General features: G+C 39.1%; 1 protein-coding gene across 1 annotated transcript in view; it reads left to right on the forward strand.

The window, feature by feature from the left end:
• The window catches only part of LYPLAL1 (lysophospholipase-like 1), a 41,147-nt gene that overhangs the window by 11,390 nt on the left and 4,813 nt on the right, over window positions 1–24,944 (forward strand). Inside the window, exons 2-3 of the mRNA XM_009994800.1 lie at window positions 3,083–3,213; window positions 14,943–15,112. Of these exons, the coding sequence (XP_009993102.1) occupies window positions 3,083–3,213; window positions 14,943–15,112 (301 nt within the window). The remainder of the gene's footprint in view (window positions 1–3,082; window positions 3,214–14,942; window positions 15,113–24,944) is intronic.

The raw sequence follows: 24,944 nt of genomic DNA on the forward strand, positions 1-24,944 counted from the left end.
GAGCTGGGTGGCCCTGGGGGTGGCCGCCTCCGCGTCCCGCTGCGCGGCGGGGCGGGCGTCGGTGTCGGCCCCTTCAGTGCCGGGTGAGGGGACCTGCGGGGCGTGAAGTGTCCCTGCCCCTGCGGTTTTAGCTTCCCCCCGAAGCGGTGGAGGAGCCTCCATGGGCAGAGCGGTGTGCGGGGAGGCGTTTGGGCCTCCCCGGGCCTGAGGTGGGGCCGTGGGGGGTGTGTTAGGGTGGTGTGTCACACAGCAGCCTGCCTGGCTGGGCCGCGGGAAGGGGTGTCCTCCTTCACCTCCTGTAAGGGCAGCCCCATGCAAGGGGTTATTTTAGTAGTTAGGATGGTTCTCGGTACGTTCAGGATCAGGTTGAGACTAGTGGTGTCACCTTTTGAAAGGCGACTTTTCCCTTTGGAAGGGTCTTAAGGTTTTGTCCAAACTGGCTTCATGGCCGCCATCTGCAGGCCTGCATCAGTGACCAGTCTGAGGACAGCGTGTGTCTTGTTGGGATTTCTCCTAAAGGTTATTTCTAGTCTAAACAACAGCTACCAAGTACACAGTACTTCAGGGGAAAAAAAAATAAATAAAAAATGTCATGGCCTTGGGAATCACCTCTACTGAGCTGTCAATGTGCATATGGTGATGTGCTCAACTCTTTCAGTGTCTTTCTCTTAATTTTCCCTTTACCTGATGCTTCTGCATAGTTTAACAAACATGTACGTGCTTATGAAATTAGTTTCATATTTATAATCTACTTTAATTTTGCTTTTATCAAATTCTGTGAATCAGAAAATGGAAGTGAAGGAGAGTTCTTAGGATGTGCTCGGCCCTCTTGTTAATGCTAATGCTTTAATGCTTGAGGAAATAATTTTCTCTTGTGTTGGAGGAGTAAGGGAATATTATGGTTAGTGGTTGATCCCACATGTGGTTAAAGCACTCTACAATTTTTCATTTTTTATATAATTTCATTCCTAATGTTTGCAGTGGGGAAGTACAAAAGTGCTTTTATTTGGTTTTGTTCAGCAGTTCCACAGAACAGAATTTAAAACAGAAGTAGCCGCAGCGCTGTTGCTGTGGGCTGGCCTGTAAACCTGAATTGGTACCTTCTGTACAGGGCTTCTGATGGAAAGTGGCAGTCAAATGGCATTAATCCACTTTGTTTATAATGTTTGCTCCAGACAAATTATAACAAATGGAGAATGTAAATGCAAAGAGATGGAGAAAAATATTTTTAAAAATTCAAGTACTGCACGTCAGATTTAGTTAGAGGGTCCATTTGGTAGCTCAACAGGGAAGGGAAATGGATGTAACAAATGTATAGTATTTTTTTTAAACTTAAGTTTACAACTTTGCTTCTTGTAACATGCATGTTACTTGCTGTGAAGTTTAAACTTTGCACAGAAAAAAACCTTGAAAATTCAAGCCATATCAAGAAATATCATTCATATTTTACTTTGGAGGGGAGGGAAAGATAATATTGCTGCCATGAGTCTGTTTCAGGTTTGGAAACAGACTCAAAGCAGAACTGTAGTTTCATTGTTTGCTTCATCTTAGCAGTGTTTGGAAGGACATGTAATGCTAAAATCCAGGAACAGCCTGAAAGGCAGACCTTTCAGGAGGTTCTTTGGTTTTGTTTCGTGTCGCAGTCTCCTCCCTTTTTCCCCTCATCTCCAGATTCTATTTGTACCAAATTGCAATGCATTATCTCTGCATCCAAGTGCTCACAGAGCATTTGCACCATGGGGACCCTTGACACACAGAAGGTCATAGTTATTTTTTCTCTTACTTAATGAGTTTTCTATTAATTGTCATGGACAAGCTAGCTTCATTAACTGTAAATGCTTCTACTGATCTTGGCAAAGCTTAAGAAATGTGACTAAATAATAAAAGATGTGTCCTGAAGTATTAAGGAGTTTTAAAGATGCAAGTAAGTCCCAGTTCCGTAAGCATTCAGATAGTTGAGAAGTTGACCTACCTGAGGATTAGTCAGCCCTGTGTGAGTATTTGCCAAGCCTGGAATTTTGCTTTCTAATTGAAAATAGAGAGGCATATAGAAAAAGAAATATTTATTTGAGCCTCCTTTAGGTATGTCCACAAATTAGGTGACAGCAGCCCTAAGGAAACCCTTGCTTGTAAGGAGTGTCAACTAGGAATCAGAGGTGTGTTTGGACTTCAGACTATACTGCTCTCTTAGGCCAAGTGCTAGTGGAAATGTGTTCTGAAGCATCCATTTAAAGATGTGACTTTGATTTTACTGTTCAGCATAGCACAGAGTAAGATTCGTGCTAGTTTTGTTACTCTCTTGCTTATTTGTCACTTGGGTTATTTAGTTTGAACACAGAGAACTTCATGGCAATGCCACTTGAGCTCAGCAGAAAAAAATGCTGAATTTGGATCCTTTTGCCTTCCGTTTTAATTCTGATGATGCATTAGTTGTATGTGTAAGTAAAGATGACTGAATTTTGTTTGAGTGCTCAAGCACAAGCAATTCTTCTCCATTGGGGAATTACAATAATTGTAACAATAAATCAGTATATTTCTCTGACATTTTTCAGATGAACCAATGTAATTTGGCAGTAATCCTGGCTTTCAGCAGTAATCTTTTTTCTTGTGGCTTGGCCTTTTTATTGAGAAGAGTAGAGTGAGTTCTAAAATCAAACTGACCAATTTGAGAGACTGGTGTTAACTCATTGCGTTGATAGTATGTGGGAGCACTGTTTTAAGACTAAAGTCTTGTAGCATGAGTGGCAGTAGTGAAATTCCAGTTTGCTGAATCTCCACCAGATTTTTAGACTGAACATTACTGTGTGTATGTCTGCGTACTATAAACCATATTCTTTGATGGCCCAGTTTCCTCAAGCTTGAAGCATACAGTATTCATTATTGGATATTAAACTTAGGCTGTGAGACCTCTAAAGGTCTCTTTCTAGGAAGTTTTGAGTCCCATCTTCCTTGGAAAGGGGATTGAGGTTATTGTAGAAGGTTCTCTTTTAGCATTTTGGAGGATCAACTTTGTGATTTATAAATTAGGGTGATTTGGTATAAATATGTTTGACATTTTATGGTTTTCTTTCTAAATGCTCAGAATAATTCTTGTACTCTTCTGTGTGATACAGGTGATACTGGCCAAGGAGCAAGAGCATGGATAAAACAAATTTTGAATCAAGACATGGCTTTCCAACATATAAAAGTTATTTACCCAACAGCTCCTGCCAGGTATTGTTTAATGTATTTTAACTGTGGGATTAAATTACTGTATTCCAGTAGTGTAAAATACACGTGTGATTATTGCTACGGACAGTCATAACACTTCCTTTTTGAAAAAATGGAGCTCAACAGTGCACTGCTGCCCAGGAACTGTTAGTTTAAGTAGTTAAGACTCTACATGGTTAAAACTTCACAGATGTCATAGTCTGTAATATAAATTCAGGTCTTATTGTCATAGTATCTTTCCTTAATACAAAGGTGATGCTCCTGTGTGTGTTGGAATGGCACTACAGAGCCATGTTATGGATCACAGTCCTACCTATATTAACTCCCAAAAATTAACCACTAAAATATTCTGTTTTATCTGGTGCTAGGTGTCAGTTCTGAAGGTGTTCAGTTTATTTGACAAGTATGATGTGAAAGTTATTCCTTCTGGGTAAAAGACTGGTAATTTAAAATCACACATTTCTTCTAGTTTGAGGGTAGTCTAAGTTTGCTACAACTGTAGCACAAATCTCATTACTAAATGACACTGTGTTCAGTCCTAGACGGAAACTACAGCTAATGTTTTCACCCAGGAATTTGAAAGTTAATGAGGTCAAAACTAAAGGCTAAAAATTGGACACCTACCTCCATATTTAGCTATCTAAAGGCATAGCCTTATATTTTAGAGATGTTTGATTTTTTCTTACATTCATTTTTAAGGTGATTGCAGCTCTGAGTTAAGAAGATGTTTCTTTGAAAGGTAGTGGGGCTTAAGTTTCTTTTTGAATTCATGCATAAGTGTGCATGAATGCTGAAAGGAAAAGGAAATTGTGTCATTCTCAACATTGTGACTTTAAAGGTACAGATGTTTGAAAGTCAGAAAAAAATTTCTTGGAGGGTATAAACAGGTGTAATAGCAGATTTTGTCTGGCACTCACGAATACGAGAAAAAAACCCCACCTTTCCATGTATTTTTATGATTTACTTAGGCATGAAAAGCAATTGAGAGATTGTGGCGTGAATGTACTCACCATGTTACAGAAAAATCAAGGCCATGAGTGGAAGTCTGTTGAAGCAGCATATTTTGGGTTAATAGGTGGCAAATATGATTTTTCTGTATATAACCTTGTGCTGGTTCGATTTGGTGAGGGTTTTGGTAGTGAGGGAAGGGTCCCAAGGGTGGCTCTGGTAAGAAGCTGAGAAGCTCCCCCTGCTCCAAACGCAGCTAAGCATTAGAGGGACAATAGACGTGCCTCTGCAGTTAATATACAAAAGAACTGAGATTACACCTGAGCAGAGAAGCACTTCAAGAAGAGCTGTGCTGGAGAGGTGAAAGGCAATGCTGGGGTGAAGATCCCAGATGGCAGGTGTGCAAGAAGAGGAAGAAGGTGCCCAAGCAGAAGTTACCCTGCAGCCTGTGGTGAGATGGCAAGCTGTCCCCCTGCACTCATGGAGGAATGTAGTGGAACATTCCCTGAAGGCACCTGTAGGGGTCAACTTGGCCAGTGGACTCAATCTTGCTGCTGGGTTATGAAGCTGTGGAAGACCTTAGTGCCAGGGGAGGTGACTGTTCCCGAAGCAGCCCATAACTCTGTGGGAAGCCCAGGCTGGAGCAGCTCTGGATCTCATGGGAAGGACTCATGAAGGAGAGGTTCGTGGAGGACTCTCTCCCATGGAAGGCACCCCCTGGGGAAGCAGGGGAGGACTTTAAAGAATCCTCCTTCCTGAGGAGGAAGGAGCAGCAGGAACCCCCAGCCTGTGAACTGACTCTAAACCACATCTCCTGCCCCCCTGTGCTGCTGGGGGGAAGGAGGGAAAGAAACTGGGAACAAAGTGATTTGGGCCTGGGAAGAAGAGAGGGGTGGGGTAACATCTGCAAGCCCTGCTCTTTGTGTTGTCTGTGTCCTGTGTGTGCTTGATTACTGTGAAATTGAATTATTATTTTTCCCCAAGTTGAGTCTCCTTTGCTTGTGACATTGATCAGTGAAGAACCCTCCTTGTCCTTTGTCTTGACCCATGACCTTCTAGTTGGCCTTTGTCCTCCCCATCCCACATTTTGTGTGTGGGGGAGTTGAGTTGAGTGACCGGCCATGATGCTGTTTCTTTGTTGTTGTGTTAGGCCCAAATCACGACAAACCTGCTCATTATTTCATTGATGACAGGGCAAAGTGATGGCTAGAGTGGCACATAACATATACTGATGGGCACAATTTCTTCCCTATCAACACAGTAGGTGCTGGAGGAAATGCAGGAGGTTTTGCTTGCTTGTGAAACGATCTTTCTTCACAAGTAATATGTAGCCAGAGCACCTCAGACCACATTTGTTAGGCTCACAGCTCTTCTGAGGTCCAGTCCTTTTCTCATTTGTTTTGTTTTCTTTGAATGACTGCAGATGTAAACTATGTATAAATAATTAACCAGCAAGATCTCCTGACTCAAGTGAGTGACATTTATGATGAATTTGTTTTTTATCTTAAGACTCTGCATCTCAGTACTTTGGTGAACAGATGGAAAGAAAAATACTTGTGTAATTAAAATATGTGAGTAAACAGTCAACTCCACTTTCTTTCTGAAGTTGAGGTTACTCTCGTTTGACTTCATAGCAGATAGAGATCATGCATGAGTTGATTCAGAAGTGGGTTTTAGCAAAACTGAAAAGTTGTATATTCAAAGAATAAAAAGCACCTACACTGTTTGGCTGGCATTATGAAGTACGTTTGGAAGTATTAGTGCACAGCCTTCTGTTGCTGATAAGTACTATTAGCTGATTTACTGAAATAAAACAGATGCCCTTAAGTACAATAATGTTTGCCATTGTTTGCAGCAATGCTGAAGTGAAGTTTATGAAGATATGTCTTAAGTGTTTGAAACAGCAGTTACAGAGGCCTTTACAGACCCATTTCATGTTGTTTTGGTATTCATGTCCAAAACACACTGCCTTTTGCAACATTTGTAACTCTTGCTCTCCTTTCTTCCACAGAAAGGAAAAGCAAGGCCTAGAACATACGAAGCTGAGTGGCAGACATTGAAATAATTATATCTACATTAGCAACTGGTCTGATTTTATGTGTGTATTTGTATGTATGTTTCAGTAAGAATTCAGAATGCTTCTGGCACAGACAGGGGCATTCAGCATCCTTGATAATGAGAGCTATAGGTTATGAGTGTAGATATGCTGGAGAAGGTTCTGATCCAGTCTGATCGTGTAGAGACAGAGTGACGTGTTGGTGGAAATCTATGCTCATGTGAGGAGAGTCTCTGTCGGTGCCACAAACTGTCACTGCATTAGTCAAGTGTAGGAGCAGAGTACAAAGCTTGCCAGCAGGTTTGTATACTGATGTTGCAATCAAATAAAAGCTTGAAGTTAGGCAAGACCATACTAGGATTGCTTGGCTAGGATCCTCTTTTGGCAAAATACTGCTAATGTGGATGTAGTCCATACCCCAGTCTTTTCCAGCATAACTTACCATATATACATGAACATTCTCAGTCAAAGTAGTTATGCCAGTAAAAGCAGGTTTGATGATATAACTGCAACGCTAAAGGCTTTGGCAGGATAAGCTGCAGGTCAGGAAATCTCTTCACATTTTTGATGGGTATAATTCTGCTGATTGATAGATCTATAGAGTTGGCCTTACATTCTTCACCTCTTAAATAGAGGTCTGAAAAGCAATGGAGTTCACATTTTTCAACAAAGCACTGAATTACTATTTTTTTTCTTTGTGGATGACAGATGGGGTTTATGTTTGTTTATTTAGACTTTATCCTAGGCACTGAAACATAGGTGTTTTTCATTTACTACAACATCAGAGGTTCAGATATGTTTTGATTCAAGAGTCAGTATGTTTGAAAATTATTTTGTAAAATCAGCCAAGCATTTAATCTAGAATAATTTAAAAATATATCCTCTGGCATCATTAGCATTGATTTCAGCAAACACTAGAGAGGATAATTCCAGTTTGTGGGCAAAAGCAATGGAATGTTACTTAATAACATTTTAGAAAAACTTTTTTTTTGCTAATCTCTATAGGTCCCTGTGAAAAGAAAGTAAATTACTTTTTCTTAATTTTTTGTAATTTGCAGGGTCTGTGTAGAGAATGATCACAAGATGTCCCCTGTTTAAGTAAAGAGTTTACAGAATTTTGTCACAGTCATCCGCCATCATTTTGGAAGATCTCATTTGTTTGTTTCCTGAGTGAAAATACCAGAATGTAGACAGTGGCATTTACTATTAAAAAGGAGAACATTTCAAAATTTCTAGATAAAATGCTTGTGGTAAAAACATGTTTGGACACAAAAAAGGAAAAATTTCAAGTCTCAGTGTGATGTAGTGAGAATTATGGCACCTGGATTTGAAATATTTCTAGAAACTAAATGCATGTAGCTGGGGCATGCAAATTTTGCTTTACAAATAAAAATTTTTAGACATTTCTAGAGAGGCTTTTTTTTTCTGTGTAATGTAGGCAACTGGGACACTTAAAAATAGAGACTTTTTTTAATAGGTTGTTCTTTTAACTTTAGGTTTTTTTCAGTATCAGGGCTTCTGTACATACATTAAACTTTTTAAACACAACAGAATGCTATTTTTTTCTCCCTTGTCTTACTAATGTATATCTTTCTTTTTTAAAAAAAGAAGCTGAAATTGTAACCCTAGCAGCTGATGCAATCCCTAAAGCCACGTATACAGTAATAGTTTTAAAAGAAAGAGTTTTCTTTTTCCTTTCTTATTTTGGCCAGAATGGCTACAGCTTTAAATACTGTGTCAGCTGCTACAACTGTGACTTAAACATTAGGTTTCTATTCAATTTCTAAATCAGAACTGAATACCACCCAATTTTTTTTTTTGGTTTGTGCTTTTTTGCCTTTTTTTTTTTCTAATAGAAAGTGATAGTTTAAATTGGCATTGCAGGAGCTAACGTGGTAAAGTTAAAACCATTCAGGCTGCACTTGTTTTAATAAGTATACCTTACCTTCTATAATTCCCTTCAAAAATCTAGGTCAAAGATTCATTGCGTTGTCTAGCATTCCATTCTGACAGTCCTCTTCTGCAAGTGAGAAAGTAAGCTATGAACACCTGGGCTATTTTGTGAATCTTTTTGAGATTCACTCAACATGTCTTTCTGTGGCCAGTAATCTCTGTGCAGAGATTGTTGTATGTTCCCCCCACCCCCCATTTATTCTAATTTCCCTTATGTCTAAGCATGTGGCTGGTAAGGACTGCTCTGTGTTATATGGCCTGGTACTCCGTCCTTCCACGTAAGTTCACATCTTTGCTCGGCTAATGGGTGGAAATGAATTTCATCTCATCGTAGTCCCTCTTTGGCTGTATCGCAAAACCACCAGACAGTTTGGCACCATTCAGCTACATTGGCAGTCTCTACTTGTGAGAGGCCTAGGATCGGAAAAGCAGCAGGGGCACTGCAGGTCAAACTTGAGATGGACTGGTGGAGCTTTGTAGGGGAGCATGCACAGTGCCTATCATACTATGTTTGGCTCAAGCAAATATTATTAATCCTTCACTTTTGTCAGCCCTAACCTCATTCATAAATTTAACACAAAGAAGTCTTTTTAGAGGTGGATGTTTGAGGCACAAATGGAAAGGGTTTTGGTTGGTATCATGGGGTGGTTCTTTCATCTCCTTCTGTAAGTAGAAGTTTAACATTCTGCATAATAATGATGGAAGCATGTTTGGATAAACTTCATTTTTTTGCTTTTATTTCTCTAGCATTAAATGAGGAAAACATGGAAATGCATACGTAGAGTGCCTAGATCATATACTAAATACCATGTGGAATGCAATAAACACTTGCCAGATAATTTAGTCATGCTTCAGGAAAACAAAGTAGAAAATGATGGCAATAATCTTGGATTTCTAATCCCTTTAACTACATCAGGGTCTTTCTCCTTGCTTTTTCATCTCAGCTGTTTTCCAATACAGAAGAACTGGAGACTGGTTTTTACCTGGCTCCTCCCCACAGTTATGTCATTCTGTGCTTTTGCTTTACAGTCTTTTCAGGGGTTTCTATGCCTAGCTAGTGTCATTCATCCATCTCAGTGTTGTTTTCCATCAGCTTGTGAAAGATCCATGAGTGTCTTTCAAACTCTGTAATGGAGAATTGATTCAGATTGTACTCTGGTTTGCCTCTTGCCACTTTCTTTCATTGAATTCAGCAACTTTTAGCTGGTTACTGAGGAACTGGAAGTGTCTAGAAAAGTAATCTCAAGTGTAACATTATTGCAATTTCTCTGGTACAAATCCTTACAATTTACACCACTTGGCCACCCCCAACCTCCAAAAGCAGCCGAACAAACAAACAGAAACAAATAAACAGAAATAAACTCAAAATTCAACCTGAAGAGTTTTATGTGAGTTCTATTGCAGCTTCCTTTGTTTTCAGTGAATATGATTTGTCCCAAGTAACCAAAGCTGTCAACATAATATTTCTTCATGTAATAAGAAGTGCTGTACTGGCTCAGTTAGCTCCTTTTTCAGGCATGTTACATCTGAAACAACACTATCAAAAGCATTTGCATGTGGTTGAGTGAACAGGCACAGCTTGTTAGGAGGAACAGCTGAAATTACTTCTCATGAAGAGGACACCTTCCTTTTTTGATATTTTTTTTCTTGTATCATATCATAGAATAGCTAGGATTGAAAGAGACCTTTAAGATCAACTAGTTCCAACCCCCCTGCACAGGCAGGGGTACCTTCCACTAGACCAGGTTGCTCAAAGCCCCATTCAGCCTGGCCTTGAACACTTCCCTGGGCAACCTGGTCCAGTGTGTCACCACCCATGCACTAAAGAATTTCTTCCTAATGTCTGACTTACAATTACCCTCTTCCAGCTGAACACTGTTACCCCTTGTTGTATCATCACACCTTATGGTAAAAAGTCCCTCCCCAGCTTTCCTGCATGCCCCCTTCAGGTACTGGGAGGCTCCTATAAGGTCTTCTGGGATCCTTCTCTTCTGTAGGCTGAACAGCCTGACTCTATCAGACTGAACTCTCTCAGCCTGTCTTTTTAGGAGGGGTGCTTCAGCCCTCTGATCATCTTCATGGCCCCCCTCTGGACTTGCTCCAGGAGCTCTTGTGTCCTTCTTGAGTTGAGGACTCCAGAACTGGACACAGTACTCTGGGTGGTGTATCACAAGTGTGGAGAAGAGTGACAGAATCACCTCCCTGAACCTGTAGGCCAGGCTTCTTTTGATGAAGCCCAGGACATGGTTGGCTTTCTGGGCTGCAAGTGCACATTGCCAACTCATGTTGAGTTTTTCATCAACCAACACCTCCAGGTCCTTCTCCTTAAGGCTCTTCTCAATCCATTCTCTGCCCAATCTGTAAATTGCCCCAGCCCAGGAGCAGAACCTTGCACTTGGCCTTGTTGAAGTTCATGAGGTTGGCATGGGCCCTCAAACCTTTCATGGTCCTTCTGGATGGCATCCCTTACTTACAGCGTGTCAACTACACCACGCAGCTTGGCATTGTCAGCAAACTTGGTGAGTGTGCACTCAATTTTACGGACCATGTCTCCAACAGAGATGTTAAACAGCACCAGTTTTCCAAGTATATTTCCAAATTTAAGCTGTTTGAACTTCTGATGCATCTTATGCTGTTTTATCATAAAGCTTCATTGTTGTTGAACCTCAGGTTTAGTATAAGATATACCTTGGGCTAGGGTTTTGAATTTAACTTATAATTTAAGTAGGTGGATTCTCTGTCTTCCCTCGTGTTTCTTTTTAAATTCACTTTCTGGAAGCAGACAGTAGAAATTAAAAAGCAGAATTATGAAACAGGTTTTCCATTGTAGTGTACTAGTATCAGCAGTGAGATTATGCTAGCAGAGAATTTGGGTCTTGGAAAACCTGCCATCAGCTTTGAGAGTCAAGACTTGCTTCTAGAACTTAAGCAGTTCGGTGGTGTGGTTTGTACATTGTCTCTAAGGGATGCATGGACTTCCAAAATACAATATTAAAACATCTTATGTGACTCTGTGCCTCCTAACTGAGAGAAGATGGGTTTGGGAGGGAAGCAAAAGAGAGGATTTGAAAAATTTTGGTCTTTCACTTTCTTTCTTTGAGTCTTGAAGCCTAACTTCACTGTATGTTCCCCGTTCTGTCTGACATGGCAGGAAGTTCTGTCTGGAACTTCAAGAAAGCTGTAAGCCAGCATCTGTGGTTTGGTTTTATGTGACTGCATTAGCAGGGTAATCATAGCACTGAGCAAGAAGGCAGGGATACAATTGTACATCAGGAGGAAAAGTTGGGGGAAGAATCTTTACTATTTATCAACATACTGTCTGCTACTCTTACATTTCTAATTTCAATCAGCCAGTAGTGCTGGCTTGTCTTTTAACATACAACGTTGGACAGAGATGGTGATTTATTGGATAACAAACAAAAACACTTGCAGTTCTATGTAAATCGCTATGCTAATAGCATAGTTTGGGGGATAGGATTTGGCGTGTTTTTAGGTCTGAATTTGAACCTGTTGTAGCACCATTCAGTTGCTCTCCAATCTTATTAACCTAAGATACCTGTAATATTAGCATGATTCTAAATGTGATGAAGAAGGCCTGGATTATATAATCCATGCTCTAGGAACATGGAAAAAAATGGTGGGTTTGCACCCTGCTTTCATTATAATTTCATCATTAGTACATAACTCACATTAGCAGAAGCTAACCTATCTTCAGTTTATGAGAACTTGAATTATCTGTATTACTTTGAAACTTCACAGTGAAATCAACAGTGTAAATTACTTCTACTTCAATACATGTTTAAAAGCTTTAAATGATGATACTTACAGACATATTACAGATTTTAAGACATTCTGATACTGGGTGCATAGGATCTTGAAACTTCAGTCTCATGCAAATGTATTTGTGAGAAAACAACTGTAGATCAATGCAAAACCTTAAAAATTAAGACCTATAAAGTAATCAGAAGACATAATCCAGAGTGATTTGAGGATGTTGAGAAGTATATTAGAGATTACTTTCCTCAGGGTGCCTGAAGTTTCTTAAATACTGTTTGGTATTAGCCATGTTTCTTTCATGTCTTCCTTTCTCTTAATTTGAAACATTAAGTGTTAATTCAGTTTGTAGGAAATCATGTTTCAAATGTCTCTTAAAAATGGTTGTAAGTGTTTGGAAGTAGAATATACCTGGAGAGAGCGTTCTTTATCCTTGTTTTCTTGTATGGGTTTGAATCTTTTGTGTGTGCCAGAGCAAGCAAAACAAAGACACGTACACCCTTAAAATTAAACCACACAACTTGGGGAGCTATGTATTTTCATTCCAAGTTTCAACAGCACATGTTTTAGAGACATGGAGCTCTCTTTTTACTATCATTTAAAAGTAGAATAAAGAAGGTGAGGCACTGAGGAAAAAAATCATCAGGACTAAAGTTGTGAGCTTTGATTAAGCTTAGGAAAGCAAAAAATTCCAAACTTAAAGATGACCATTTGTTTTGACACTGCCCTTACCTGACCATGCTGTTCCTACTGGATGGAGTTTTCACTCCACTCTATATTTCTTTGCTTTTTGTGTTTTCCAGTCTAGCCTCTTCTGTCACTGCAACATAGGGATTTTTTTTTTTCTTTTGTGGTTTAATTGTAAAAAAAAAAAGTTTGTGCTGTATTCTTGGAGCTGCACAGATGGTTCCATGCCAAACATATTTGTTTACCGTAGTAATGTCTGAGTTGTAGTGTGCCAGCTAATAAAGGGATTTATTTAAGGAACAAGGTGAATGACTAAAACAGATGTGCCAGTTGGGTGAACCATTAAAAGAATCTTACTTCTCATCTTTACATAAGGATTACATAAGGATTATACTTAATGCATTTCTGAGAAATCAAGAGGGGTTGCAAAGATGTTTTGAGACAGCTGAAAGCACCTTCTCTGTTTTCTTGAGGGGGTCTTTTCCTGTGGGCTTAAGAAACGTTAGTCTTTCATGTATCTCATTGAAGAATTTACAAAGACAGCAGGTAAAAGTGCTGAGTTTTTTACTTCTGGTCGAGTATTATAATCTTATAATGAATTTTCACCTGTTTATAAATTGTATGATTCTGTCTTTCAGTTGTGGGGAAACTTGTTTTAATTTTTCTGTAATTTAAATTTCTGTAATGTAATATAAATACGTATCTTCATTCCATGGAAATCATGGGTCAACCTCCAATATTTCCACTGAATTTCCTTTAATTTAGTATTTACCTTTTTTAAATAGACATTTAAGGACCCTAACTTAAAAATTAATAAGTTATTAATTCTGGTGCTTAAGTATATGGTTTGTTTTCAGTTGTGCAAATGAGGGATTACTTAAGGCATACACACTGTTCTAAAGTTGACCACATACTTATATGCCATTTTGAATAACAGTAGATAGTTGCAGTTTTTAGGTGCTCATTTCTGAAGCTGTGCTCCAAGAGATGAAACATTGTAGTTGTCTGTACCTGTCTGTTGCTGTTTGTTGGCTCTTTCTTTATATTTAGATTTACAGCTTTTGAGTCGTGGACTGTATTTACTTCATGTTCATGGCAGCAGGTGGAAGAACATTGGTGTTCTCTTATTTTTGACTTGTGTGACTGAGTAATCCTAATATTATAGTGCCTCTTGTGTGCTTCTACTAATGGCAGTATTTCTGGTTAAGAAATAGCATGTGTGAAGTCTCTCTGGTATTAATAATATTCTTTCGTTAAGAATAATTGAATTGGTGCCTTTCTCATTTTAGGTTAATTGTGTTTTTTTTTAATTCTAGTACTGAAAAAAAATCAGAGACAGCATGGAAGTCAGCGTTAGCATTTTCTGTGGGTTCCTATCCAGACAAATTTATCAAAGACTGTCTGTTTGTAGGCAATGATTGTAATCTGATCTGAGCTTCAGTAAAAATGAAAAATGTGCCCCCTGATTAAATGTTGCAATTAAGGATTTTAGAGGCTTGGTTTTGAAATGAAGCATTGATCTCATAGCAGTATGTTTGGTATTAAATTGTAGAGCGACTGCAAGGCAATTAGATCATCTTTCTTGGGATTTCAGGACTCTACATCTTTATTTAACAACAAAGAAAGGCTACTTTGAGTTGTACCTTCCATGATTATTTGGGGTTTGGACAGCATGTTAAAGCCCTTAAATACTAATCTGACAACACAGTATTATGGGAGAGTATCACGTCTGTAATTTGTGTCTGTGCACTAATTCAGTAAGTATGTGGCATTTCTTTTCTGTTATAAAATACCTGACCCATTGAGGGTGACTGTTTAAGAAAAAGAAAAATGGACAGAAAGAAGTTGTTTTTGTAAATACCTATAGGTTCATAATACCTATGTCTTGTCAATTTCAACAAGAATAAGACAACTGAATTCCAGGAAGCTAGCTCCTGCACAGCTGTCTTGTTTAGCAGTTACTTACTTCAGTTTGTCCTGTTCCAAGGTGGATTTCACACTAACTGTTTCAGATTGAGAACCTCTCAATGATGTTAAGATTTAAAATGTTTGGCAGATCTGATCAACCTTGACATTGAACTGACTGAACCTTGTGCTTTACATAGCTCCCAAATGCTGTCTTCATTCTTGAAAGACCAAGTTTTGAGTGCAAGGAAATGCAATGTGACTGGATGTAAATTGATTTAGACCCAAAAGAAGTTTCTTCTCTTCTTTGCTGGAAAGAAACTGAATAGTTTTTATTTATCAGATATGCTGAAAGCTTTTGATCTTATGCTCGGTTAATAATTTGTTTTCTTTCCTTCCATCACTGCAGGCCATATACACCTATGAAAGGGGCCTTATCCACAGTGTGGTTTGACAGGTATAAGATCTCTAATGACTGTCCAGAACACATTGAAAGTATTGATTCTATGTGCCAGGGGCTTACAGATTTGCTCAACGATGAGATTAAAAATGGCATTGCAAAGAACAGGATACTAATAGGTAAGCTACACTTATTTTTAATATGTTTGTTTTAATGGTTTTTAATTGTTAAGAGATCATCTACTTTGAATTTACTCCATCCTGAAAGCCCATGAGCATGCCTTGCAACTGCTGATCAGCGTGTGCAGCAGCCAGTCCTCAAGAATGCTGAACCATTTAGACCTGAATCAAGTGAGGAACATGGCTAACTGTAAGGAGTGTCCTCTAAAAATTTAAAAGTTTTTTTTATTATAAATAGTAATTTGTAATCATATTTAAAATGCAGAGTGTGCAGTGGCTTACTTCAAAAAGTACATATTTTTACTATTCCTTTTTATCCCTTTTCAGCATACTTTCCCAAAACAACTTGTATTTTGGAGAGTAGAGAGGTAGCATATAAATAATTGTAAGCTTTCCCTTACTATTCTAATAATTTTGGATAATTCATGGGGAAAAATTTCAATGTTACACATCACTAAAGTTTAACACTTGCTAACAAATGAAGCATTAGCTGTCGTAGTAAGCTGGCTGCCCATGGCTTGGATGTGCACAAACTTTGCTGGATAAATAACTGGTTGGAGAGCCAGGTCCAAAGAGTTGTGTTCAATAGAGTTAAATCCAGTTGGTGGCCAGTCATGAGTGGTGTTCCCCAAGGCTCAGTGCTGGGACTGCTCCTGTTTCACATCTTTATTGATGACTTGGATAGAGTTCACCCACAGTAAGTTTCCCCTTCATGCTAAGTTGGGTGGGAGTGTTGATCTGCTTGAGAGCAGGGAAGCTGTGGAGAGGGATCTGGACAGGTTTGACCAATGGGCCAAGGCCAATCGCATGAGTTTCAATGAGGCCAGATGTCCTGCACTTTGGCCACAACAACTGCCAGCAGTGCTACAGGCTTGGGGAGGAGTGGCAGGAGAGCTGCCCAGCAGAGAGGGACCTGGGGGTTTGTCCTGGTTTGAGCCAGGATGAAGCCAATTTTTCTTTTTACTGATTTTTTTTTTCCTTCAGTAAGCTTTCTTGTAACTAGCAACAGTGTGTTCTGCTAGGCTGATAAGACAGTGGAATGTTTTTCTAACTACTGAGGCTTCAAGGTTGCACCTTCACTCTGCCAGCTCAGACAGAACACACTGTTGCTAGTTACAAGAAAGCTTACTGAAGGAAAAAAAAAATCAGTAAAAAGAAAAATTGGCTTCATCCTGGCTCAAACCAGGACAGGGTTTTGATTGACATGCAGCTGAACATGAGCCAGCAGTGTGCCCAGGTGGCCAAGAAGGCCAAGAGCATCCTGGCCTGCATCAGGAATAGTGTGACTTGCAGGATCAGGGGGGTGATCCTGCCCCTCTACTCAGTCTTGGTGAGGCTGCATCTGGAGTACTGTGTGCAGTTTTGAGCATCACAGTTTAGGAAGGACATTGAGGTGCTTGAGAAGATGCAGAGAAGGGCAACAAGGCTAATTATGGATCTGGAGAACAGGTCTTACGAGGAAAGGCTGAGGGAGCTGGGGCTGTTCAGCCTGGAGGAGTTTGAAGGGAGACCTCATTCCCCTCTACGACTACCTGGAAGGTTGTAGTGAGGTGGCTGTTGGCCTCCCTGGTGACCAGTGACAAGACAAGAAGAAATGGGGTCAAGCTGCACCAGTGGAGGTTCAGGCTGGATATTAGAAAAAACATCTTCACAGAAAGTGTTGCGAGGCACTGGAACAGGCTTCCTAGGGGGGGTGGTGGAGGCACCATCCCTGGAGATGTTCAAAAAAGGGGTAGACATGGTGTTTCATAAGATGGTTTAGTAGTTAGGGGTTATAGGGTGGACGGTTGGACTTGGATGATCTTGGAGGTCCTTTCCAGCCTTGCTGCTTCTACGATTCTATGTGTCTTCCTGTCCCTCTTAATTTTCATTTATTTCCAGTAAGATTCAGAGTACGTTTGTGAAATAGGTAGTAGGATATTGAGACACAGCACTTGAGTAACCTATGTCAGGAGAGGGAATGAGAATTCATGAGTTTTTGGCTCCCTGTCCTATCCCTAGACCACAAACTGTTTCAGGTTGGGGAAAAAAATTCTTAATGTGGGATGTTTTAAATGTGTGACCAACTGAGTCATGCCATCAAAATCCTGCATGGTGGAGCCACTATCATTCAGCCTACATGTTTTCTTTTTCCAGCCCCATGTTGCTCTTTGAAGCTTTCTGTTTACTTTCCCTGTCTGGCTCATTGTCCTGGCTGCAGAAGGCTTTGTTTTGGATGGCTGTCAGCAGAGTCTCTTTGATCTGTTTTTCCTGTGTTATACCTGCAGGTTTGGAAACTGAAGCTGAAGAAGCACAGGTGCTTTTCTGTAGAGTGAGCTGGGAGGTGTTCTGTATACAGATACAATTTGGTACTAGACTTTTCTCTTTTCTCGGTAGCCATCAAAATTGCCACTAGTGAGACTGCAGAGTATAAAACTTGTTTTGCAAGTCGTAAGCAGAGTAAGGAAGTTGGTATGCACTGATTGTTTCAGCCCATAGATTCTTTGGAAGTCCCCATCTCTGTGTGTTTGCATTCTTCATTTGTAAATCAGAAATTAATTATATGTACATTCTCACTCTCGAGATCTTTGTTTTCAAGGTTCTAGAGAAAAACACTGTTTCCTTGCTTCTATGGCACAGACCCACAGTTGACTCAAATGTTCATGCAACGGGCAAACTAAGGCAGCCCTGAATTAGCTGCATCCAAATTGCAGAAGGAGAGCCATGTGCATGCTTACGAAATGTAGTAGCAAATGTATTGAATCACTTAGGGCTGCACAAGATTGTTGTTTCACAAGAACTTTGTGCCTTCTCTACACAGATTTTGATGATTAACTGGAATGTGATGCAGCAGAGAGCAAGGTCCTGAGAGGTTTCTGTGAGTAAAGGTTGGGTTTAGTATCAGTCTGAACCTCACTCATGTGACGTTCTTAGTTGTTATAGATGGGACTTGTGCAAAAATTGCCCATCTTCTGGTGGTATTTCTTACAGGAAATCAGGAATTCTGTAAAGGCACCTGGCAGCTTTTTAACATTTTTTTATGAAAAGACAATATGAGGCTAAGGTTTTGTTATTAAGATGTTGTCAATATGTCTGCATCAAACTGTAATGTCCACTGGAAAAGGAAGAATAGGTGTCCTGAAATTTTTCTGAGTTTGGGAAAGATTGGTGGACATGAGATAATAAAAGAGGTTTAAAACGTCAATAAACTGAGTGCTGTGAGTCAGGAATATCCATCTGGAACAAGAAGAGAAGGCTCAAAATAATAGTTGGGAAGCAGACAGTGGATTTGTGAATGCTGCTATGATAAGAGTTGGAGGAGGTAGCCTTCTTGAGATTAAGGCAAAAAAAAAAAAGATTATTATAGCAGGGGAAGCCATGGGGAGATTTTGCTATGAAAATTTCGTCATTCATGCAACGAATATTGCATGTTGATGTTGAGTCACTTTAGAGATCCATAATCATAGAACGGTTTGGGTGTGAAGGGACCTTAAAGATCACCTAGTTCCAACCCCTCTGCCATGTGCAGGGACGCCTCCTACTAGACCAGCTGGGTCAAAACCCCATCCAACCTGTCCTTGCACACTTCCAGGGAGAGGGCATCCAAAACCTCCCTGGGTAACCTGTGCCAGTGTCTTACCACCTTCACAGTAAAAAAATTCTTCTTAATATCCAATTTAAGTCTACCCTCTTTGAGATTGGAACCATTCCCCCTCATCCTCTCACTACATTCTTTTGTAAAAAGTCCTTCCCCAGCTTTCCTGTAGCCCCTTCAGGTACTGGAAGGCCACTGTAAGGTCTCCCTGGGGCCTTCTCCAGGCTGACCAATCCCAACTCTCAGCCTTTCTTCAATTGAGAGGTGCTCCAGCCTTCCTCTGGACTTGCTGATACCTATCTTATTACGGAATGTAGAGACAAAATAGTTGAGAGGAGACTGGAGGACTCTGTAGTCTGTGAAGAGCAATGGTGGCCTTTTCAGGTAGGTCACAGAAGCCAAAAGAGCAGAGCAGTTGCATGAAGTTGTTATTATAGGGAATTAGATGGTTGTTATAGGGTTAAGGAGAAATGGGTTGTGGGACTGTCTGTTTTGTAATGAGTGGGAGTTTTAATGAGTGGAAAGAAAACAAAATTAGTATGAGAAGGGTAACAAGATTGAAGGTTATGGTTTTATAGCAAGAGTGGACTAGAAATTACAGGCTGAGGATGAGTGTCAGATATTGTTAGGTGGGTGCAAGCTAGGTGTTAGGCAGGCAGGAAGGTGGGTAGCTGCTGACAGCTCAGAGGTGTGGGATAAGAAGGCAAGATCTGAGGGAGCACTGTGCAAAGGAGAGTGAGTGGGAAGAGAGGGGAAGCAGGAGCAGGCTCTCAAACAGTGGAAAAAGAAAGAAGTCCAGCACCTGGTGTTCTGCGGGATGATTCTCCTTCTAGAGCCTGTCAAACTTTCCATAAAGGTGAAGATTGTGGATGCAGTAAGATCATTTGTTCGCACAGAAGTTATAGCCTGTTTGTTTCACTAGCACAGTTAGTTATGAAATCCACAAGTAGCTACTTGTAGGGCAGAACTCTAAAGCTGAGGATGGAGTCCAGTTTGTGCAATGTCAGTCCTCTTTTTCTGTATCAAGAAAAATATTGGTGCATCCCTGTTTTTATCAGCTGCTCTATGAATTTTCTAAAGAATTACTTAATTCGCTGGAGGTAAAGTCTGTTATTAAAACCTCCATACCAGTTAGGTGTAATAACAAGCACACAGTAGTGCATGAGTCTTCTACCCATTACTGTTTCCTGACAATTTCATGAGTTGCTTTATTACTAATATAGAAGTCTCTTGAAGGAAGTGGGTTTGTTAATTAAGGTTTATTTCCGTGACCTTACAGTAGGAAGGGAAGGGACACTAACTGCAATACATAATTACTCAAAAATCATAGCATCATTCCCAGAATTGGGTGAAGGAATGAATTTTTTTTAGCCAAACATTTGTGTTGAGTTACACTTACTCTTCTTCCTGGCTAAAGCACTTACTGTGAATAGTCCTGTAAGTAGGTTTATAGAGATATTATAGAGATTATTTAGAGATAAAAGAGCATGATAAAACTAGTCAAAATCTGACACTTGGTGCTTTGATGTCCCTTTCTTAAAAAAGGGATGTATTCCTTCTTTATAAATGCCTGCATTCATTGCTAAATTAGCCAAACAAACAAACGACCACATTTTGAAACATGGAACAATAATTTATTTTTCTATTTAAAGATGAGTTGGTTTTTCAGGTGGTAGTGATCTTGCTTTGTTTTGTTTTCTTGTGGGTTTTTTTTAGGTTTTTATTTTGGTTTGGTTTTTTGTTTGGTTTGGTTTTGTTTGGTTTTTGTATTATTTCTTTTTATTTATCTGCTTCCATAGTGATAGTGCACTGTAAAATAACTGGAAATTGTCAAAGATTTCAACAGCCTTATTCAGGAATATGTTAGAAGCTCTTGAAAGAAATGGCCATCCCACATATAGAGGATTCTGGTACTGCTCGCTTTAGTCAGCTGGGCTTCAGTGAAAGGCAGTCTTTTTGATCTATTTTTATTCTTAATTTAGTGCTACTTGCCTACTTTTACAAGTCACTTTTTGTGTAGTGCAGAAATGCTGATCCAAATGTGTTAGTCTCTGCCACCTGTAAGTCACTTGTGTAAGCAGCCAGTGAAAATAAACTTTCCATAACAGTCCTGTAGATTTGACCGTATGCCAAAAAACACATGCATGATTCCTGACCCCTTGTACTGTAACAATAACACAAGACACACAACCACTTTTTGTTTATTGCTAGACTTCTTACATAGCTACTGAACCATGGTGGAAGTAACATGAAAGCTCTGTGCTTCTTGTAAATATTAGCATTTCCATTTCTCTCAGTATGTGTGAGAATAGAATGGGGAGGAAATACCTTGGCTTTGACATCCCAGAGAAAGAGGATTCTGTATATATGGGAAGAGAAAAAAATGAACAATAAAGCATTAAAACATTGAGCAAACTACTTTACCTACAATCTTGGTATTTTATGTCTCTAGCTTCTGAGACTTTTGCTGTCACTCATCCTATCTTGCATCTTCTGTCATTATTAGGAAAATGTTGCCTTTCATTTAGAGGCACTTACTATCTTATTATCAGAGTAATTTCATGGTTTTATATTGCCATTTGTCACTGCAGTTGAAATGGAAATTCTCTTTCTACCATCCGTTATCTGGCTTTGTGGTTTATCTAAATTATGCTGGGAAAAGCAGTACTGTTACTCCATCTCCTGCATAATACCAGCAGACCTCTCATTAATTTTGAATGCTTCAATGTAAATTTGCATTGTATCTGTACTTCAGGGAATACATTTGCTTCTCTTCTTTGTTTGCACCTGGACTGGCCATTTTTTTTCTTTTGGATTTCTACTACTCTTTTTGGTTCCTGATGTGCAAGCGAGAGACATTAACAACTTAATGTTGCTGTTTTCTTCATAAATCATTCAATAGGAGGTACAATGCTAATAATTTTGGCCAGAGATTAGGATCCATGTCTTGTCTCTTTGTTTCCTAACTCTATACTAATTTATCTAGAAATAAGGGTCTTAGAAAGGTGGCATATTCTCAGTTGCAGTCTGCATGGTGAATTATAAGATTAGCAAATTATAGTGAAGATTAGGGGTAAATGAAGCTCACAGCAGTATCATAGAATCATAGAACTGTTCACATTGGAAAAGACCCTTGGGATCACTGCATCCAACCATCAACCCTACTCTGCAAACTTCTCCCCTAAACCATATCCACCAACACCACATCCAAATGACATTTAAACACATCCAGGGATGGTGACTCAGCCACCTCTGGGCAGCCTATTCCAGTGTCTAACCACTCTTTCTGTGATTTTTTTTATTCCTAATGTCCAGTCTAAACCTACCCTGTTGCATCTTGAAACCGTTCCCTCTTGTTCTATTGCTAATTACCTGTGAAAAGAGACCAGCACCAATCTCTCTACAATGTACTTTCAGGTAATAGTAGAGACTGATGAGGTCTCCTCTCAACCTCCTTTTCCTCAAATTAATAATTCCCAGCTCCTTCAGGCATTCTTTGTAAGATTTGTTCTCTAGACCTTAACCAGCTTCATTGCCCTCCCCTGTACTTGCTCCAGCACCTGTATCTCAAATCAAAGTAAAACCAAAAATAATTCAATCACGATATTGACATCTCATATCATCAGAGAATGGGTTTGGGAAGAAGACAAAGTATAAAGTAAATGTAATTTTCATCTTTTCAGCCTTAGTAGAAGTTCTAGGAAACATACACTTACTTGTCTTTAATAGATGCCTGAATTTAGTGCAAAATGAAACAGATAGATGAGCTTTTAGAATGCTTGAGAGTGGTGTAGACATGCCATAGGGTGCACATTAACTTGTGTTTTCTTCACAGTCATGCCTACAGGATTGTAGAGGAGTGAGACTTAACAGCGTTCTTCTTTAAACCATCTTCATGTATCAGAGCAGGTTCAGCTCTATTTGGCCAAATACTTAACATTGCATTTCTGACTTGTTCTAAAAGATCTCCATTAATGAAAGGTTTCCACACTTGAAGGTTTCACAGCTTTCCAAAGGAATGAGTTCCTGTACTTCACTATTATTTGCATTCAAAAGCCTATTTTCTAGTTTCTTGTCTGTGATTCAGTTTAAAATCGTGAATACCATGTGCATTAAGAATAGTTCATTCTCTTCCATGTTATGCTGACTGTAAAAATGACAGGTGTTACAGCAGGGCTGTGATGTCATCCTCTGAAACAACCAAGAAAACAGCAGGTAAATAAAACAGCCCATGGATTTGATAGAGTAGCACCTTAGTAAATTATTTTTGGTGACTTATGGATTTTATTTCATTCAAGTGTTAAAAATTGATTCCTTAGGTACACAAGTTGGATTCCCATCTACTACCCAAATGAGCTGAAAATAAAACTGTAACTGGTTCTGGTTTTACTGCAAGTGGATACATTAGAAACTATTGTATATTTGTTTTTACAAGAAAGCAGTAAAACTTGTACAATTTAAATATGCATTTCTGAATGTGTTTTGCTTGGTGGGAAAGTTGTATAGCAAATTGATTCATGTTCCTAACAAGAGGAAGTGGCTAAGCCATTCAAGGGAAGTTGCCTTTGTTTTTGTAAAAACTCTTAGTTACTGAGTAACAAACAAAATAAAAAGGCTATCAAGGATAGAAACCATTCCTAGCATCTCTGCTCATGTATAAGGTTAGCATTTAGTGAAGTTTCATTAATAGTTTAAAAGGAGAAAATTGCTGTTGTGAGGAAATTTCCTTGAGACAAAGTACTTGTTTGAGCACTTACACAGCAGCAGCATTATGGGAGTTCTGTGGAGAAGGCAATTTGCTGTTCCATTGGTATTTGTAACTCTTTGCTGATATGAATATATGAGCTCTGTTAAATGCATATAATGCTTCCATTCATGTACAAAAAAGGAAGGTCAAAAGAGAAAGTCAGCTTCTCTGCAGATGATGTGTAGAACAAAGTTTTGCTGTTATAGTTAATAGAAGGTAAATCACAGAAGGTCTGTAGGGAGAAGTGAAAAGTAAACTGAAATGTAGCTTTAGGGAAAAATTCCTGATAACAAGTATAAATAGCTAAAGAGAGGAGAAACAGAAAATAAAAAATGCCAGGAGAATGGAAAGAAAATGAGGCAAGAGTATGTAATGTATTGCGGTGATAACAGAACAGGCAAAGACAATTTCTAACTGTGCTGATGTAACCTTATACAGCAGAAGAGTATTTTTCTCTGCTTGCACTGTGCTGGCACTGGAATGCAGTCTGTAGCATTCATGTCTTGAGAATTTCTTACCAAAGCTGTACTAACACAAGAAGAAATACTGGAAAGATGAAGAACAACTACTAAAGAGAAACTAGTGGAGAAATACCACTTAAAATAAACACTGCAAAACCACCTCTGCACACAAATCTGAATCCTTACAAAAGTCTGGGGCTTAGCTTCTTCTCTTCCTCTTTCTGTGTTCTGTGTTGTAATGTAGTAGTTTCTACCCTTGCCACCCAAACCTGTGCGAGAAATGCTCAAGGTATGTCTCTGCAAGATTTGTATTTAATACAGATGGCAAAATTCATACACTAAATATGATCTAGAATTTGTGGCTGTGATTTCAAGTGTGGAAAATTACGTTAATCATTTTTTTTAATTATACTGGAAAAACCAAAAATATGAGCTGGTTTATTGCTTAAGTCCATTATTACTATAACAAATTGACTAAGGCATTTTACAGTCAGCTCTGACTCAGGAAGCAATCAGCAATGTTGAACTTGTGTTTGTTAGAGAGGTGTTTTTTTTTCTATGAAGTGTAATGAAAACCTAAAGAGCTTTCTGAACTCAGAAATAGGTCATTGCAGGCACTAAAGTGGAGCATGGGGGAGAACGCAGAGTTTTTAACACCTCTCATATGTACAGGACACAGCAAAGAGAGACTGAGTAAAGAAATCTCTCTGCTAGATAATAAAGTTAGTTAATTTTTTAGATACAAACCCAAGCATTGTTAGACTAAATATAAGGAAATGAATAAAGCTGAAGTATGGCAACAGGTAAATATTTATTCTCCTGAACTCAGTTTATTATGGAAGTGTCATCATGGACCGGGTTATCATTTCAGACAGATACAAATGAGAAGCAAATTAGTATAAATAAAGATCTTTAGTGGAAGTGAGCAAAAAGTTTTATACAAACACTTTGATGCTTAAAAGACTCATAAGGCCATTTACAAGTTCTGGAAACAAGAGCTTGTTCTGTGCTGCCAGTTTCTATTTTATTCAAGCAGGAATAAATTACATA

This window comes from Chaetura pelagica, unplaced genomic scaffold, assembly GCF_000747805.2.
Source record: "Chaetura pelagica isolate M959 unplaced genomic scaffold, ChaPel_1.0 scaffold2, whole genome shotgun sequence".
Classification (NCBI taxonomy): Eukaryota; Metazoa; Chordata; class Aves; order Apodiformes; family Apodidae; genus Chaetura; species Chaetura pelagica.